Genomic DNA, 15556 nt, shown 5'->3' with positions numbered 1-15556 from the left:
AATATGAAAACACACAGAGCTGTGTGCTAGTGGCTAGTACTCTATCTGTTTAATATGAAAACACACAGAGCTGTGTGCTAGTGGCTAGTACTCTATCTATTCAATATGAAAACACACAGAGCTGTGTGCTAGTGGCTTGTATCGATGTAAGAAATGACAGTACTTTGGTCAATGATGATTCGTTGTAAAAAAAAATATATATATATATATGACTTAGTCAGAACTAAGAAATGAGTTGTACAACTAGATTTAATGAAGTCTTTAGTGAAGCAAACCGTACATCGATTCAAGTGCTTTGGGCCTCATTCCCTGACGACATTTAATAACCTGGAACGACACTTCCTGTGACAAATAACCACCAGTAAACAATTCATTTATAAAGATGGACATTAAAACTTGTTTTTATTTAATAACATTTTCCCGGCCACAACAATAAAATTTAACAAATAATCACAAAAAAAAGTGTGACCTTCCATTAGCTGTACATTACATACACTATAGTAAAACTGACCGAGCTTAAAAACCCACTACAACATTCATGTAGTGCTTCCAGCAGCATTTCACCAGAGGCAAAGACATTATACATATGTACACAAATCCACATTGAACCCATCGCAAATTTCACATATGTACAGCGTACGTGGCTGTGGTAAAGAGTACTAACATCTATCAACGTTGTTGCTCGGTTCAAGATTCTGTTTTTTTTTTAACTTCCTTCTTCTAAAAGTTGTGTAGTAGTAACTCTAGAGACTGTCTTCTAAAAGTTGTGTAGTAGTAACTCTAGAGACTGTCTTCTAAAAGTTGTGTAGTAGTAACTCTAGAGACTGTCTTCTAAAAGTTGTGTAGTAGAGCTCTCGAGACTGTCTTCTAAAAGTTGTGTAGTAGAACTCTCGAGACTGTCTTCTAAAAGTTGTGTAGTAGAGCTCTAGAGACTGTCTTCTAAAAGTTGTGTAGTAGAACTCTCGAGACAGTCTTCTAAAAGTTGTGTAGTAGAACTCTAGAGACTGTCTTCTAAAAGTTGTGTAGTAGAGCTCTCGAGACTGTCTTCTAAAAGTTGTGTAGTAGAACTCTAGAGACTGTCTTCTAAAAGTTGTGTAGTAGAACTCTCGAGACAGTCTTCTAAAAGTTGTGTAGTAGAACTCTAGAGACTGTCTTCTAAAAGTTGTGTAGTAGAGCTCTAGAGACTGTCTTCTAAAAGTTGTGTAGTAGAACTCTAGAGACTGTCTTCTAAAAGTTGTGTAGTAGAACTCTAGAGACTGTCTTCTAAAAGTTGTGTAGTAGAGCTCTAGAGACTGTCTTCTAAAAGTTGTGTAGTAGAGCTCTCGAGACTGTCTTCTAAAAGTTGTGTAGTAGAGCTCTCGAGACTGTCTTCTAAAAGTTGTGTAGTAGAGCTCTAGAGACTGTCTTCTAAAAGTTGTGTAGTAGAGCTCTCGAGACTGTCTTCTAAAAGTTGTGTAGTAGAACTCTCGAGAGAGTCAAGAGTTAAAATTCTTACAAGTAGCAAAAAAAAAATATTTTTAAAAAAATGTCATTTTCAAAACATTTACAATATAGCCAAATGCCTGATTCTGCCACAGCTAAGTTACCTTACCGTGGAGCAGCACATTGGGCTGACTGACACACCGACTATAGACTGCAGATTGTGATAGGACAGTTGACACTGCACTGAAAAGAAGCTACTACATCCAACCGTGTGGAGCACACAGAGGTTTGGAGTTGTGCTACACCGTTCAGACAGCGGTGTAATAAAATAAACACTGTACTCCATCTCCCTACTTCCTTCTCAGCTGAAGACAAGCATTCTCCAGACAGATAGATAGAGATATAGATAGATATAGCTATGGCCCTTGAATGACCAAAAGTGGTTTGAGTGCCTCTTATTTTTCTGAGTAAAAAAAAAATGAGGCAAAATCCACTGGCTTCATTTCCTCATAGCCACAAAACGTAGAAAGAAATGCACTTTGGTATGTAACCAAATGCCCTGGGTTATTCACATCACAATAAGAAGATATATCTATCACAACAGTCTGAGGTAAAGATTAAAATGTATTTTTGTCCTTCTCTCCGGGAGTGATAAAATGAAGCTAACAGCTGTAACCCCTTGAATTGTTTTGATGTTAAGACAAGACAGAGGCTGTCAGTTGCTCAACCCTTTCAGAGCATAAGGTGATTGCTTCTTACTAAGCGTTCCCTGTTGGCAAAGGGTGTTTCCCGAAATGGCACCCTATTCCCTATATAGTGCGCTACTTTTGACCAGAGCCCTATCAAAAGTAGTGCACTATATAGGGAAATAGGGTGCCATTGTGGATGTGGCCCATGTAATACCTGTCGTTGTGCGGCCGCTTGGCTTTCTCCTCGCTACCACATCAGAGGTTAAGCCAGGAAGACTGTCTTTGGGCTTGAAGAAAACATCCATGAAAATGACTGTAAACATTTCACACATCTGTGAAATGGATGTATGTTCAGGGGAGATGTGCTGTAGGTAGGTGTATGTAGGGGAATGAAGTCATTATGTTACTGGTCTTGGGTTACTAAATGAATGGCATTAATAACCAAAGGCACATTGTATTCGACCTAAGGGCACGATTCCTCCCGACTATCAATCCACAAAACAACTACAATTAAAAAAAGTCAAAAGAACGTTGTGACCCCGCCCCCTGTCCTGCCCCTCCCCGCTGATGTTCTCCAATCAGCAGGTGGCAATGGGTTCCAAAGGGGGCGGGGCTACTGAGCAGTGTGCAGCTGGCAGGCACTGAACCAATCATCAGCGGGGCAGGCCGGGGCTCTACTCCCTGACCTGATGAGGTCACCAGGTCGTCCATCCAATCCCCAGCCAGCCACACCTGTTCTGAAACTCCAATCAAACAGAGTCTTCTGCTCCGTGTCCCGGAGCCTCCAAGTATCCACACAGTGACAGTCTGATAGGATCCCATAGTATAGTTCTTGTGCATTAGGTCATAAGTCGCTCCGTGGTTACCGTGGTTACTGTTCTATTCAGCCCTAAGTTCAATTTAATATCTTTTAGATTCCCTCTTTTATTTGACAATATTGTTTTATGTGAAATAAACAAGTACAACTTTGACAAAAGTTTTAAAGAAGCCTCAGTCTGATTTATGGTTAACTAATAAAAACCCTTTTGTCAAATACTTTGGAAAATCTGAAGGTTCAACACATTTGGGGAAAATGTTCATTACTAGGTTTATAGGAGTCTGTTTTACAGGTTGCCTTTCACATAAAGCAAAGGGGGATATGTGAACACTTTTTTTTGGCTGTGCAAGGGAACAAGCGTTTTAGGAATTTACACTCTGGCCAGAGACACGTATCGGTTCACTACTGAAAATAATGCTAAAGAAACGATCAAATGAAAAATAAAACTCTGCAACTCTACAGTCGCAACAGTCAACATGGTGTAAACTAAGCAATTCAAAAAAGCTACATGAGTCAACCTTAAGTCCTGATTAATCAGAGTGCTTTATAACCACATGTTATAACACTAACTGTCTTTCACTACAACCCGGAGTATTACTGAGACCACCCGGGCTCTGAAGAACTATTCAGAATTACTGAGACAACCCCAGGCTCTGAGGAAGACCTTCTATTCAGAATTACTGAGACCACCCGGGCTCTGAAGATCACCTATTCAGAATTACTGAGACCACCCGGGCTCTGAAGATCACCTATTCAGAATTACTGAGACCACCCCAGGCTCTGAAGATCACCTTCTAGTCAGAATTACTGAGACCACCCGGGCTCTGAAGAACTATTCAGAATTACTGAGACAACCCGGGCTCTGAAGAACTATTCAGAATTACTGAGACAACCCGGGCTCTGAAGAACACCTTCTAGTCAGAATTACTGAGACAACCCCAGGCTCTGAAGAACCATTCAGAATTACTGAGACAACCCCAGGCTCTGAAGAACTATTCAGAATTACTGAGACCACCCGGGCTCTGAAGAACACCTTCTATTCAGAATTACTGAGACAACCCCAGGCTCTGAAGAACACATTCTAGTCAGAATTACTGAGACAACCCCAGGCTCTGAAGATCACCTTCTAGTCAGAATTACTGAGACAACCCCAGGCTCTGAGGAAGACCTTCTATTCAGAATTACTGAGACAACCCCAGGCTCTGAAGAACACCATCTAGTCAGAATTACTGAGACCACCCCAGGCTCTGAGGAACACCTTCTATTCAGTATTACTGAGACAACCCCAGGCTCTGAAGAACACCTTCTAGTCAGAATTACTGAGACCACCCCAGGCTCCGAGGAAGACCTTCTATTCAAGTATATGCAGTCATGCCCATGTAGTAAGCACCTCATCGACCTACCAGCCCCTACCTACCTACCCAGCCTGACCCTAGATCAGTCTTTCAACACAGACACATTCCTCTCTGATGAGGACATTATAATATCCACAGTCCTTCACAGACACAGTCCTCTCTGATGAGGACATTGTAATATCCACAGTCCTTCATCACAGACACAGTCCTCTCTGACGAGGACATTATAATATCCACAGTCCTTCAACACAGACACAGTCCTCTCTGATGAGGACAATATAATATCCACAGTCCTTCAACACAGACACAGTCCTCTCTGACGAGGACATTATAATATCCACAGTCCTTCAACACAGACACAGTCCTCTCTGATGAGGACATTATAATATCCACAGTCCTTCAACACAGACACAGTCCTCTCTGATGAGGACATTATAATATCCACAGTCCTTCAACACAGACACAGTCCTCTCTGACGAGGACATTATAATAGCCACAGTCCTTCAACACAGACACAGTCCTCTCTGATGAGGACATTATAATATCCACAGTCCTTCATCACAGACACAGTCCTCTCTGATGAGGACATTATAATATCCACAGTCCTTCAACACAGACACAGTCCTCTCTGATGAGGACATTATAATATCCACAGTCCTTCAACACAGACACAGTCCTCTCTGATGAGGACATTATAATATCCACAGTCCTTCATCACAGACACAGTCCTCTCTGATGAGGACATTATAATATCCACAGTCCTTCAACACAGACACAGTCCTCTCTGATGAGGACATTATAATATCCACAGTCCTTCAACACCAACACAGTCCTCTCTGACGAGGACATTATAATAGCCACAGTCCTTCAACACAGACACAGTCCTCTCTGACGAGGACATCATCACAAAGCCACTTCACCTCAGCACATTTAGTTTCTAATCATCCAATAATCTGATAGAACAAAACAAAGTAGACATTTTTGCTCCAAAATCCTCTTTACATCCATTGTCAAATAAAAAGCACCATTGTTTTGCAGTGAAGATATATATTTCACAGCAGCTGTACCAAGGAATAGCACCTAATAACTTATTATGTTGACATCTCATATTTTGATAGATGCCATTTCTCTCCCCCCTCTCCTTTCCTCTCCCCTCCTCTCATCTTCCCCTCTTTTCTCCCCTCCTCTCCCTCTTCTCTCCCCTCCCCTTCTCTCCCCTCCCCTCCTCTCCCTCTTCTCTCCTTCTCTGCCCCCCTCTCCCATCCCCTCCCCTCCTCTCCCTCTTCTCTCCTCCTCTCCTTATTATCTCCCCCCTCTCCCATCCCCTCCCCTCCTCTCCTCTCCCTCTTCTCTCCTCCTCTCCTCTCCTTATTCTCTCCCCCCCTCTCCCATCCCCTCCCCTCCCTCTTCTCTCCTCCTCTCCTCTCCTCTCCCCTCCCCTCCTCTTCTCTCTCCTCCTCTCCTTATTCTCTCCCCCCCTCTCCCATCCCCTTCCCTCCTCTCCCCTCCTCTTCTCTCCTCATCTCCTCTCCTCTCCTTATTCTCTCCCCCCCTCTCCCATCCCCTCCCCTCCTCTCCCCTACACCTCTCTGACCGAACACATTATTCCCTTGTTTCTGGTACAGGTGAAAACAAGACAAACCTGCACTAATTTTCCCCCTCGTTCTAGTTCAGTTGTTTAAGGAATGTCAAGAGAATTACAGGCATAGTCTGTCAGGTAAACAAATGTTTCCACACCGCGGTCCAACCTCTCACTTTAACTCTTAACAGTCTTAAAACAGCCACTTTCCATCCTCGCATTTATTTGACCAAAACCTCATCTCAGATACTATGATCTTAGCTTATAAAAAATAAAACACCTTTCTCACAGCTATTTAATGTCACTATATCAATCAGATAAGGTAGAGAAGCAGAGCCTAAATATCTTCAGACTGTCTGATATGAGTTAGTTATCGACATGTGTTCATCGTGGCCAGCCACCCATTCTGTTATTCTACACTATCATGCCCAGGTTATGAGTCTCTGCTTGGGCCAGACTGTGTGAACGGTAGCCACCTGCTCCATCATAGCACACAGTCCTGAGACTAAACACCTAAAAGATATGAGTTAGTTATCGCCATGTGTTCATCGTGGCCAGCCACCCATTCTGTTATTCTACACTATCATGCCCAGGTTATGAGTCTCTGCTTGGGCCAGACTGTGTGAACGGTAGCCACCTGCTCCATCATAGCACACAGTCCCGAGACTAAACACCTAAAAGCATTGTTCCCTTCATGATGACCACTTTCATGTTTTTCTCTTGTTTATATTTAAATAAAAGCTGCTACAGAGCTACTAAACAAGGACGCGGTGAATTAATAACGCTGAATAAACCCGTCTGTCTAAAAAAAACACACTGTTGAGTACTGTGACTGGTACTGTTCAGGCTTCCCCGGTTGTTTTTCTCTCTCTCGGAGACACAATCATCTCTCCATTTTAAAAAAAACAAACCAAAACCAGTAAGAAGAGATATCCTAGATGAGACAACGAACTAGCTGTCGTTTACAGTTTCTTCAACTGACTAGTTTTGGCAACACTGTCCTCTGTTGGATGTTCCCGTTAGCGTCCGTCATTTGTGCCAGGTTAGTCCTTATCTTGGAGGTGGAGCCCGAGGTGGGAGGTAATTTGGAGATTGATGTGATAGCGCCAGAGCCCCCGTCGGTGATACGCTTCACCGCTGTTTTGTCCCCCGTGGGAGGTTTGGGCAAGCGCCTCCTGAGCCAGGGGTGTCTGAGGGCCTGGCTGGGGGACATGCGCACGGCAGGGTCCCACTCCAGACACTGCTTGATGAAGTCCAGGAACAGGGGGTCGTCGCAGCCCTTCAAGGCCGTCACCCACTCCTTGCTCCCCGGGGGTCCCCTCAGTTTGCCCCGGCGGGAGCGCCCTCCGTTCAGCACCACCGAGCCGTCCGGCAGGGTCGTCACCGCGCAGTACCGGGGGTAACCCTTGGAGCTCACAAAGTTCTTGGCTCTCTTGGAAGAGTCCAGAAGTTTCTGCGAGGGCATGCCCAGCAGCTCGATGACGCATGCCAGTTGGTCCCCTTCGTCTTCGCCCGGCAAGAGAGGGTACCCAGTGAGCAACTCCGCTAAGATGCAGCCCAGGCTCCACATGTCAATAGGCATCCCATAGCGTGACCCCAGGATGACCTCGGGAGCTCTGTAAAAACGAGACTGGATGTAGGTGTAAACCCGCTGGTGCTCGTAGCAGCTGGAGCCAAAGTCGATGACCTTGATCCCGCTGCGTCCCTGCTGCTTCAGGAGAATGTTCTCTGGCTTCAGGTCACAGTGGATGATACGGTTCTTGTGCAGCGAGTCCAGACACTGCAGGATAGAGTGGGCGAACTTCCTGACGAGCGGCAAGCTGAAGCCCTGGAACTTGTTCTTCTTGATGAGCTCGTAGAGGTTCATGCTGAGGAGTTCAAAGGTCATGCAGATGTGGTTACGGAATGTGAAGTTCTCCAGCATGTGGATCACGTTCATGGTGGAGTCTTTGTCCTGCTTCCTCAGGTGCTCCAGGATCCGGATCTCCTCGGCCGCCTGGCGGTGGAACCTCTTCTCGTTCCTCACCATCTTCAGCGCCACGTGGCAGTGGGCCTTGTGGTCGTAGGCCTTCACCACCTGACCGAAACTGCCCTTGCCAATCACCTTGAGGACCTCGTAGCGGTAGGAGACATGGTCGTGGGGCACCTGGACGTAGGAGCCCTGATCGTCGTCGTAGCCTCCGTTGTTGGACCCCCCGATCACCCCCGGCCTCTTCTTGGCGTTGGGTCCAGTGAAATACACCTCTGGGTAACTGAAGATCTCGTGGTGCTCGAAGGCCGTAAGCTTGGGCATGAACTGCTTCATGGCCTGCTCCGGGGTCAGGGTGGCCGGCTGGGGCTTGCTGTCGGTGGACTTGAGGGAGGCTGAGCTGCCCTGCCGACACTGGGCCGTGGTGGTGGTGACGTCGGGCTGCTGTCGGTCAGGCAGCGGTAGACCTGCCCGGCCCACAGAGGTCAACCCATTGGGCTGTGCAGTCAACACTGTCCGTTTGTTGCTGTTCTCCTCAAACAGCTGTTGGACGTGGATCTGTTGGTGGTTCCCCACGTGCATGTGGTCACTCATGGTGTGCTTATTGCCTCCAACCTGGAAGAGAACAGAGAGACAGAACAAGACATTAGAATCAGCAGCAGCATCAACAGGAAAAGACACAACTGAAAACAACGGACAGAAACAGTTGATATGTCCTTTGAACCCTGCACCCAAATACTTTGAGGAACTAGTGAGTCGAGCAAACCAATTCTGGATTCTAAAAGATACAGATATAGAAGATTCTAGATATAATCCAACTACCGCTGACAGGAACACCTGGTCTAGGTTTTAGATGTGTTTCTAGATATAATCCAACTACCACTGACAGGAACACCTGGTCTAGGTTTTAGGTGTGTTTCTAGATATAACCCAGCTACCACTGACAGGAACACCTGGTCTAGGTTTTAGATGTGTTTCTAGATATAATCCAACTACCACTGACAGGAACACCTGGTCTTAGATGTGTTTCTAGATATAATCCAGCTACCGCTGACAGGAACACCTGGTCTAGGTTTTAGATGCGTTACTAGATATAACCCAGCTACCACTGACAGGAACACCTGGTCTAGGTTTTAGATGCGTTTCTAGATATAACCCAGCTACCACTGACAGGAACACCTGGTCTTAGATGCGTTTCTAGATATAATCCAACTACCACTGACACGAACAGGTCTTAGCTTGTGTAGGTCTTAGCGTGTGTAGGTCTTAGCGTGTGTAGGTCTTAGCTTGTGTAGGTCTTAGCTGGTTTAGATATTAGCTTGTCTAGGTCTTAGCTTGTCTAGGTATTAGCTTGTGTAGGTCTTAGCTTGTCTTAGCTTGAGTAGGTCTTAGCTTGTCTAGGTCTTAGCTTATGTAGGTCTTAGCTTGTGTAGGTCTTAGCTTGTCTATGTCTTGGCTTGTCTAGGTCTTAGCTTGTGTAGGTCTTATCTGGTCTAGGTATTAGCTTGTCTAGGTCTTAGCTTGTGTAGGTCTTAGCTTGTCTAGGTCTTAGCTTGTCTAGGTCTTAGCTTGTGTAGGTCTTAGCTGGTCTAGGTATTAGCTGGTCTAGGTATTAGCTGGTCTAGCTATTAGCTTGTCTAGGTCTTAGCTTGTCTAGGTCTTAGCTTGTCTAGGTCTTAGCTTGTCTTAGCTTGCCTAGGTCTTAGCTTGTGTAGGTCTTAGCTTGTGTAGGTCTTGGATTGTGTAGGTCTTAGCTTGTGTAGGTCTTAGCTTGTGTAGGTATTAGCTTGTCTAGGTCTTAGCTTGTGGTTTATAAAGACGTTACAGCATCTACATGACAGTGGTGTTGTATCTATAGCAGACTAAAGCTTTATCTAGCTCGCCGTACTGATCTGCAGGATAAGGCTCTTAGCAGGGAGTAGTGTGTGTGTGTGTGTGTGTGTGTGTGTGTGTGTGTGTGTGTGTGTGTGTGTGTGTGTGTGTGTGTGTGTGAAGGATCTTAGCAGGGAGTAGTGTGTGTGTGTGTCTGGTTCTAAAGAACGCAATCACACACGTTCCTTAGATTACACAACCAGGAAGAAGAAAGCTGTAAGTAGAGTTGTGTTACTGGACTAGTCCAGCTGATAAAGGAACCAGGAAGAAGGAAGCTGTAGGGAGAGTTGTTACTATACTAGTCCAGCTGATAAAGGAACCAGGAAGAAGGAAGCTGTAGGGAGAGTTGTGTTACTATACTAGTCCAGCTGATAAAGGAACCAGGAAGAAGGAAGCTGTAGGGAGAGTTGTGTTACTATACTAGTCCAGCTGATAAAGGAACCAGGAAGAAGGAAGCTGTAGGGAGAGTTGTGTTACTATACCAGTCCAGCTGATTAAGGAACCAGGAAGCTGTAGGGAGAGTTGTGTTACTATACCAGTCCAGCTGATAAAGGAACCAGGAAGCTGTAGGGAGAGTTGTGTTACTATACCAGTCCAGCTGATTAAGGAACCAGGAAGCTGTAGGGAGAGTTGTGTTACTACACTAGTCCAGCTGATTAAGGAACCAGGAAGCTGTAGGGAGAGTTGTGTTACTATACTAGTCCAGCTGATTAAGGAACCAGGGAGAAGGAAGCTGTAGGGAGAGTTGTGTTACTATACCAGTCCAGCTGATTAAGGAACCAGGAAGCTGTAGGGAGAGTTGTGTTACTATACTAGTCCAGCTGATAAAGGAACCAGGAAGAAGGAAGCTGTAGGGAGAGTTGTGTTACTATACCAGTCCAGCTGATAAAGGAACCAGGAAGCTGTAGGGAGAGTTGTGTTACTATACCAGTCCAGCTGATTAAGGAACCAGGAAGCTGTAGGGAGAGTTGTGTTACTATACCAGTCCAGCTGATAAAGGAACCAGGAAGCTGTAGGGAGAGTTGTGTTACTATACTAGTCCAGCTGATAAAGGAACCAGGAAGAAGGAAGCTGTAGGGAGAGTTGTGTTACTATACCAGTCCAGCTGATTAAGGAACCAGGAAGCTGTAGGTAGAGTTGTGTTACTATACTAGTCCAGCTGATTAAGGAACCAGGAAGCTGTAGGGAGAGTTGTGTTACTACACTAGTCCAGCTGATTAAGGAACCAGGAAGCTGTAGGGAGAGTTGTGTTACTATACCAGTCCAGCTGATTAAGGAACCAGGGAGAAGGAAGCTGTAGGGAGAGTTGTGTTACTATACCAGTCCAGCTGATTAAGGAACCAGGAAGAAGGAAGCTGTAGGGAGAGTTGTGTTACTATACCAGTCCAGCTGATTAAGGAACCAGGAAGCTGTAGGGAGAGTTGTGTTACTATACCAGTCCAGCTGATAAAGGAACCAGGAAGCTGTAGGGAGAGTTGTGTTACTATACCAGTCCAGCTGATAAAGGAACCAGGAAGCTGTAGGGAGAGTTGTGTTACTATACTAGTCCAGCTGATAAAGGAACCAGGAAGAAGGAAGCTGTAGGGAGAGTTGTGTTACTATACCAGTCCAGCTGATTAAGGAACCAGGAAGCTGTAGGTAGAGTTGTGTTACTATACTAGTCCAGCTGATTAAGGAACCAGGAAGCTGTAGGGAGAGTTGTGTTACTACACTAGTCCAGCTGATTAAGGAACCAGGAAGCTGTAGGGAGAGTTGTGTTACTATACCAGTCCAGCTGATTAAGGAACCAGGGAGAAGGAAGCTGTAGGGAGAGTTGTGTTACTATACCAGTCCAGCTGATTAAGGAACCAGGAAGAAGGAAGCTGTAGGGAGAGTTGTGTTACTATACCAGTCCAGCTGATTAAGGAACCAGGAAGCTGTAGGGAGAGTTGTGTTACTATACCAGTCCAGCTGATAAAGGAACCAGGAAGCTGTAGGGAGAGTTGTGTTACTATACCAGTCCAGCTGATAAAGGAACCAGGAAGCTGTAGGGAGAGTTGTGTTACTATACTAGTCCAGCTGATAAAGGAACCAGGAAGAAGGAAGCTGTAGGGAGAGTTGTGTTACTATACCAGTCCAGCTGATTAAGGAACCAGGAAGCTGTAGGTAGAGTTGTGTTACTATACTAGTCCAGCTGATTAAGGAACCAGGAAGCTGTAGGGAGAGTTGTGTTACTACACTAGTCCAGCTGATTAAGGAACCAGGAAGCTGTAGGGAGAGTTGTGTTACTATACCAGTCCAGCTGATTAAGGAACCAGGGAGAAGGAAGCTGTAGGGAGAGTTGTGTTACTATACCAGTCCAGCTGATTAAGGAACCAGGAAGAAGGAAGCTGTAGGGAGAGTTGTGTTACTATACCAGTCCAGCTGATTAAGGAACCAGGAAGCTGTAGGGAGAGTTGTGTTACTACACTAGTCCAGCTGATTACGGAACCAGGAAGCTGTAGGGAGAGTTGTGTTACTATACTAGTCCAGCTGATTAAGGAACCAGGAAGCTGTAGGGAGAGTTGTGTTACTACACTAGTCCAGCTGATTAAGGAACCAGGAAGCTGTAGGGAGAGTTGTGTTACTATACCAGTCCAGCTGATAAAGGAATGGGGGAGGAGACAACAGAAGACAAAGGGGGACTCTCTCTCTCTCCCCGTCCTACTCTGCTCTGGACCAAATCAACAGAGAAGACAGCGCTTGACAAGTGTGTGTGTGTGTGTGTGTGTGTGTGTGTGTGTGTGTGTGTGTGTGTGTGTGTGTGTGTGTGTGTGTGTGTGTGTGTGTGTGTGTGTGTGTGCGTGAGCTGCAGGAGGATTGTGAAATAGGACACAATGATGAACAATCTGGATTTCCAGACTCAACAGGATTCAAGAGATCAGCTGCCATGGGGACGCGGCTCTTAGTTAGTGATCACCTCCTCAGTTAGAAGTACTGCCTGCTGCTCGCTGCCAGGCCCTATACCCTCCCTTACTCTGCATAACATAACTTACCAGCCCTATACCCTCCTTTACTCTGCATAACATAACTGACCAGCCCTATACCCTCCCTTACTCTGCATAACATAACTGACCAGCACTATACCCTCCCTTACTCTGCATAACATAACTGACCAGCCCTATACCCTCACTTACTCTGCATAACATAACTGACCAGCCCTATACCCTCCCTTACTCTGCATAACATAACTGACCAGCACTATACCCTCCCTTACTCTGCATAACATAACTGACCAGCACTATACCCTCACTTACTCTGCATAACATAACTGACCAATCCTATACCCTCCCTTACTCTGCATAACATAACTGACCAGCCCAGCCCTATACCCTCCCTTACTCTGCATAACATAACTGACCAGCCCTATACCCTCCCTTACTCAGAATAACATAACTGACCAGCCCTTTACCCTCCCTTACTCTGCATAACATAACTGACCAACCCTATACACTCCCTTACTCTGCATAACATAACTGACCAATCCTATACCCTCCCTTACTCTGCATAACATAACTGACCAGCCCTATACCCTCCCTTACTCTGCATAACATAACTGACCAGCCCTATACCCTCCCTTACTCTGCATAACATAACTGACCAGCCCAGCCCTATACTCTCCCTTACTCTGCATAACATAACTGACCAGCCCAGCCCTATACCCTCCCTTACTCTGCATAACATAACTGACCAGCCCTTTACCCTCCCTTACTCTGCATAACATAACTGACCAGTCCTATACCCTCCCTTACGCTGCATAACATAACTGACCAGCCCAGCCCAATACCCTCCCTTACTCTGCATAACATAACTGACCAGCCCTATACCCTCCCTTACTCTGCATAAAATAACTGACCAGCCCTATACCCTCCCTTACTCTGCATAACATAACTGACCAGCCCTATACCCTCCCTTACTCTGCATAACATAACTGACCAGCCCTATACCCTCCCTTACTCTGCATAACATAACTGACCAGCCCAGCCCTATACCCTCCCTCACTCTGCATAACATAACTGACCAGCCCTATACCCTCCCTTACTCTGCATAACATAACTGACCAGCCCAGCCCTATACCCTCCCTTACTCTGCATAACATAACTGACCAGCCCTATACCCTCCCTTACTCTGCATAACATAACTGACCAGCCCAGCCCTAGACCCTCCCTTACTCTGCATAACATAACTGACCAGCCCAGCCCTATACCCTCCCTCACTCTGCATAACATAACTGACCAGCCCTATACCCTCCCTTACTCTGCATAACATAACTGACCAGCCCAGCCCAATACCCTCCCTTACTCTGCATAACATAACTGACCAGCCCAGCGCTATACCCTCCCTTACTCTGCATAACATAACTGACCAGCCCAGCGCTATACCCTCCCTTACTCTGCATAACATAACTGACCAGCCCTATACCCTCCCTTACTCTGCATGACATAACTGACCAGCCCAGCCCTATACTCTCCCTTACTCTGCATAACATAACTGACCAGCCCAGCCCAATACCCTCCCTTACTCTGCATAACATAACTGACCAGCCCTATACCCTCCCTTACTCTGCATAACATAACTGACCAGCCCAGCCCTATACCCTCCCTTACTCTGCATAACATAACTGACCAGCCCAGCCCAATACCCTCCCTTACTCTGCATAACATAACTGACCAGCCCAGCCCTATAACTGGGCTAATGCATATCTGATGACCTCATAGACCGTAATACAACCCTGCCTCATCCAACTGGTCTGTTTTGCTCTTCCTCTCTCTCTCTCTCTCTCTCTCAATTCAATTCAATTCAATTCAAGGGCTTTATTGGCATGGGAAACATGTGTTAACATTGCCAAAGCAAGTGAGGTAGACAACATACAAAGTTAATATATAAAGTGAAAAACAACTAAAATTAACAGTAAACATTACACATACAGAGGTTTCAAAACAGTAAAGACATTACAAATGTCATATTATATATATATATATATATATACACAGTGTTTTAACAATGTACAAATGGTTAAAGGACACAAGATAAAATAAATAAGCATAAATATGGGTTGTATTTACAATGGTGTGTGTTCTTCACTGGTTGCCCTTTTCTCGTGGCAACAGGTCACAAATCTTGCTGCTGTGATGGCACACTGTGGAATTTCACCCAGTAGATATGGGAGTTTTTCAAATTTGGATTTGTTTTCGAATTCTTTGTGGATCTGTGTAATCTGAGGGAAATATGTCTCTCTAATATGGTCATACATTGGGCAGGAGGTTAGGAAGTGCAGCTCAGTTTCCACCTCATTTTGTGGGCAGTGAGCACATAGCCTGTCTTCTCTTGAGAGCCATGTCTGCCTACGGCGGCCTTTCTCAATAGCAAGGCTATGCTCACTGAGTCTGTACATAGTCAAAGCTTTCCTTAATTTTGGGTCAGTCACAGTGGTCAGGTATTCTGCCGCTGTGTACTCTCTGTTTAGGGCCAAATAGCATTCTAGTTTGCTCTGTTTTTTTGTTAATTCTTTCCAATGTGTCAAGTAATTATCTTTTTGTTTTCTCATGATTTGGTTGGGTCTAATTGTGCTTCTGTCCTGGGGCTCTGGAGGGTGTGTTTGTGTTTGTGAACAGAGCCCCAGGACCAGCTTGCTTAGGGGACTCTTCTCCAGGTTCATCTCTCTGTAGGCGATGGCTTTGTTATGGAAGGTTTGTGAATCACTTCCTTTTAGGTGGTTGTAGAATTTAACGGCTCTTTTCTGGATTTTGATAATTAGTGGGTATCGGCCTAATTCTGCTCTGCATGCATTATTTGGTGTTCTACGTTGTACACGGAGGATATTTTTGCAGAATT

At 45.5% G+C, this 15556-nt stretch overlaps 1 protein-coding gene and 1 long non-coding RNA gene across 5 annotated transcripts in view; both read right to left on the bottom strand.

Annotated features, from left to right (window-relative positions):
- Positions 1-373: 373 nt before the first annotated feature.
- LOC118938860 lies at positions 374-5479 on the bottom strand. The gene is made up of 2 exons (XR_005036241.1): positions 3962-5479; positions 374-3839 (listed from the first exon to the last, which is right to left on the bottom strand). It is a non-coding gene; the product is annotated as an uncharacterized LOC118938860 (long non-coding RNA).
- Positions 5480-6247: 768 nt separating this feature from the next.
- The window catches only part of LOC110499731 (dual specificity tyrosine-phosphorylation-regulated kinase 2), a 33640-nt gene continuing 24331 nt past the window's right edge, over positions 6248-15556 (bottom strand). For 3 of the 4 annotated variants that reach the window (XM_036945398.1, XM_036945397.1, XM_036945399.1), the window contains exon 3: positions 6248-8446. In XM_036945398.1, coding sequence (XP_036801293.1) covers positions 6836-8446 — 1611 coding nt within the window. In that variant the 3' untranslated portion in view covers positions 6248-6835. The remainder of the gene's footprint in view (positions 8447-15556) is intronic. The other variant, XR_005036240.1, reaches the window with a different exon arrangement.

This window comes from Oncorhynchus mykiss, chromosome 15 (genome assembly GCF_013265735.2).
Source record: "Oncorhynchus mykiss isolate Arlee chromosome 15, USDA_OmykA_1.1, whole genome shotgun sequence".
NCBI lineage: Eukaryota > Metazoa > Chordata > Actinopteri > Salmoniformes > Salmonidae > Oncorhynchus > Oncorhynchus mykiss.
This window is presented reverse-complemented; position numbering and strand designations above follow the sequence as displayed.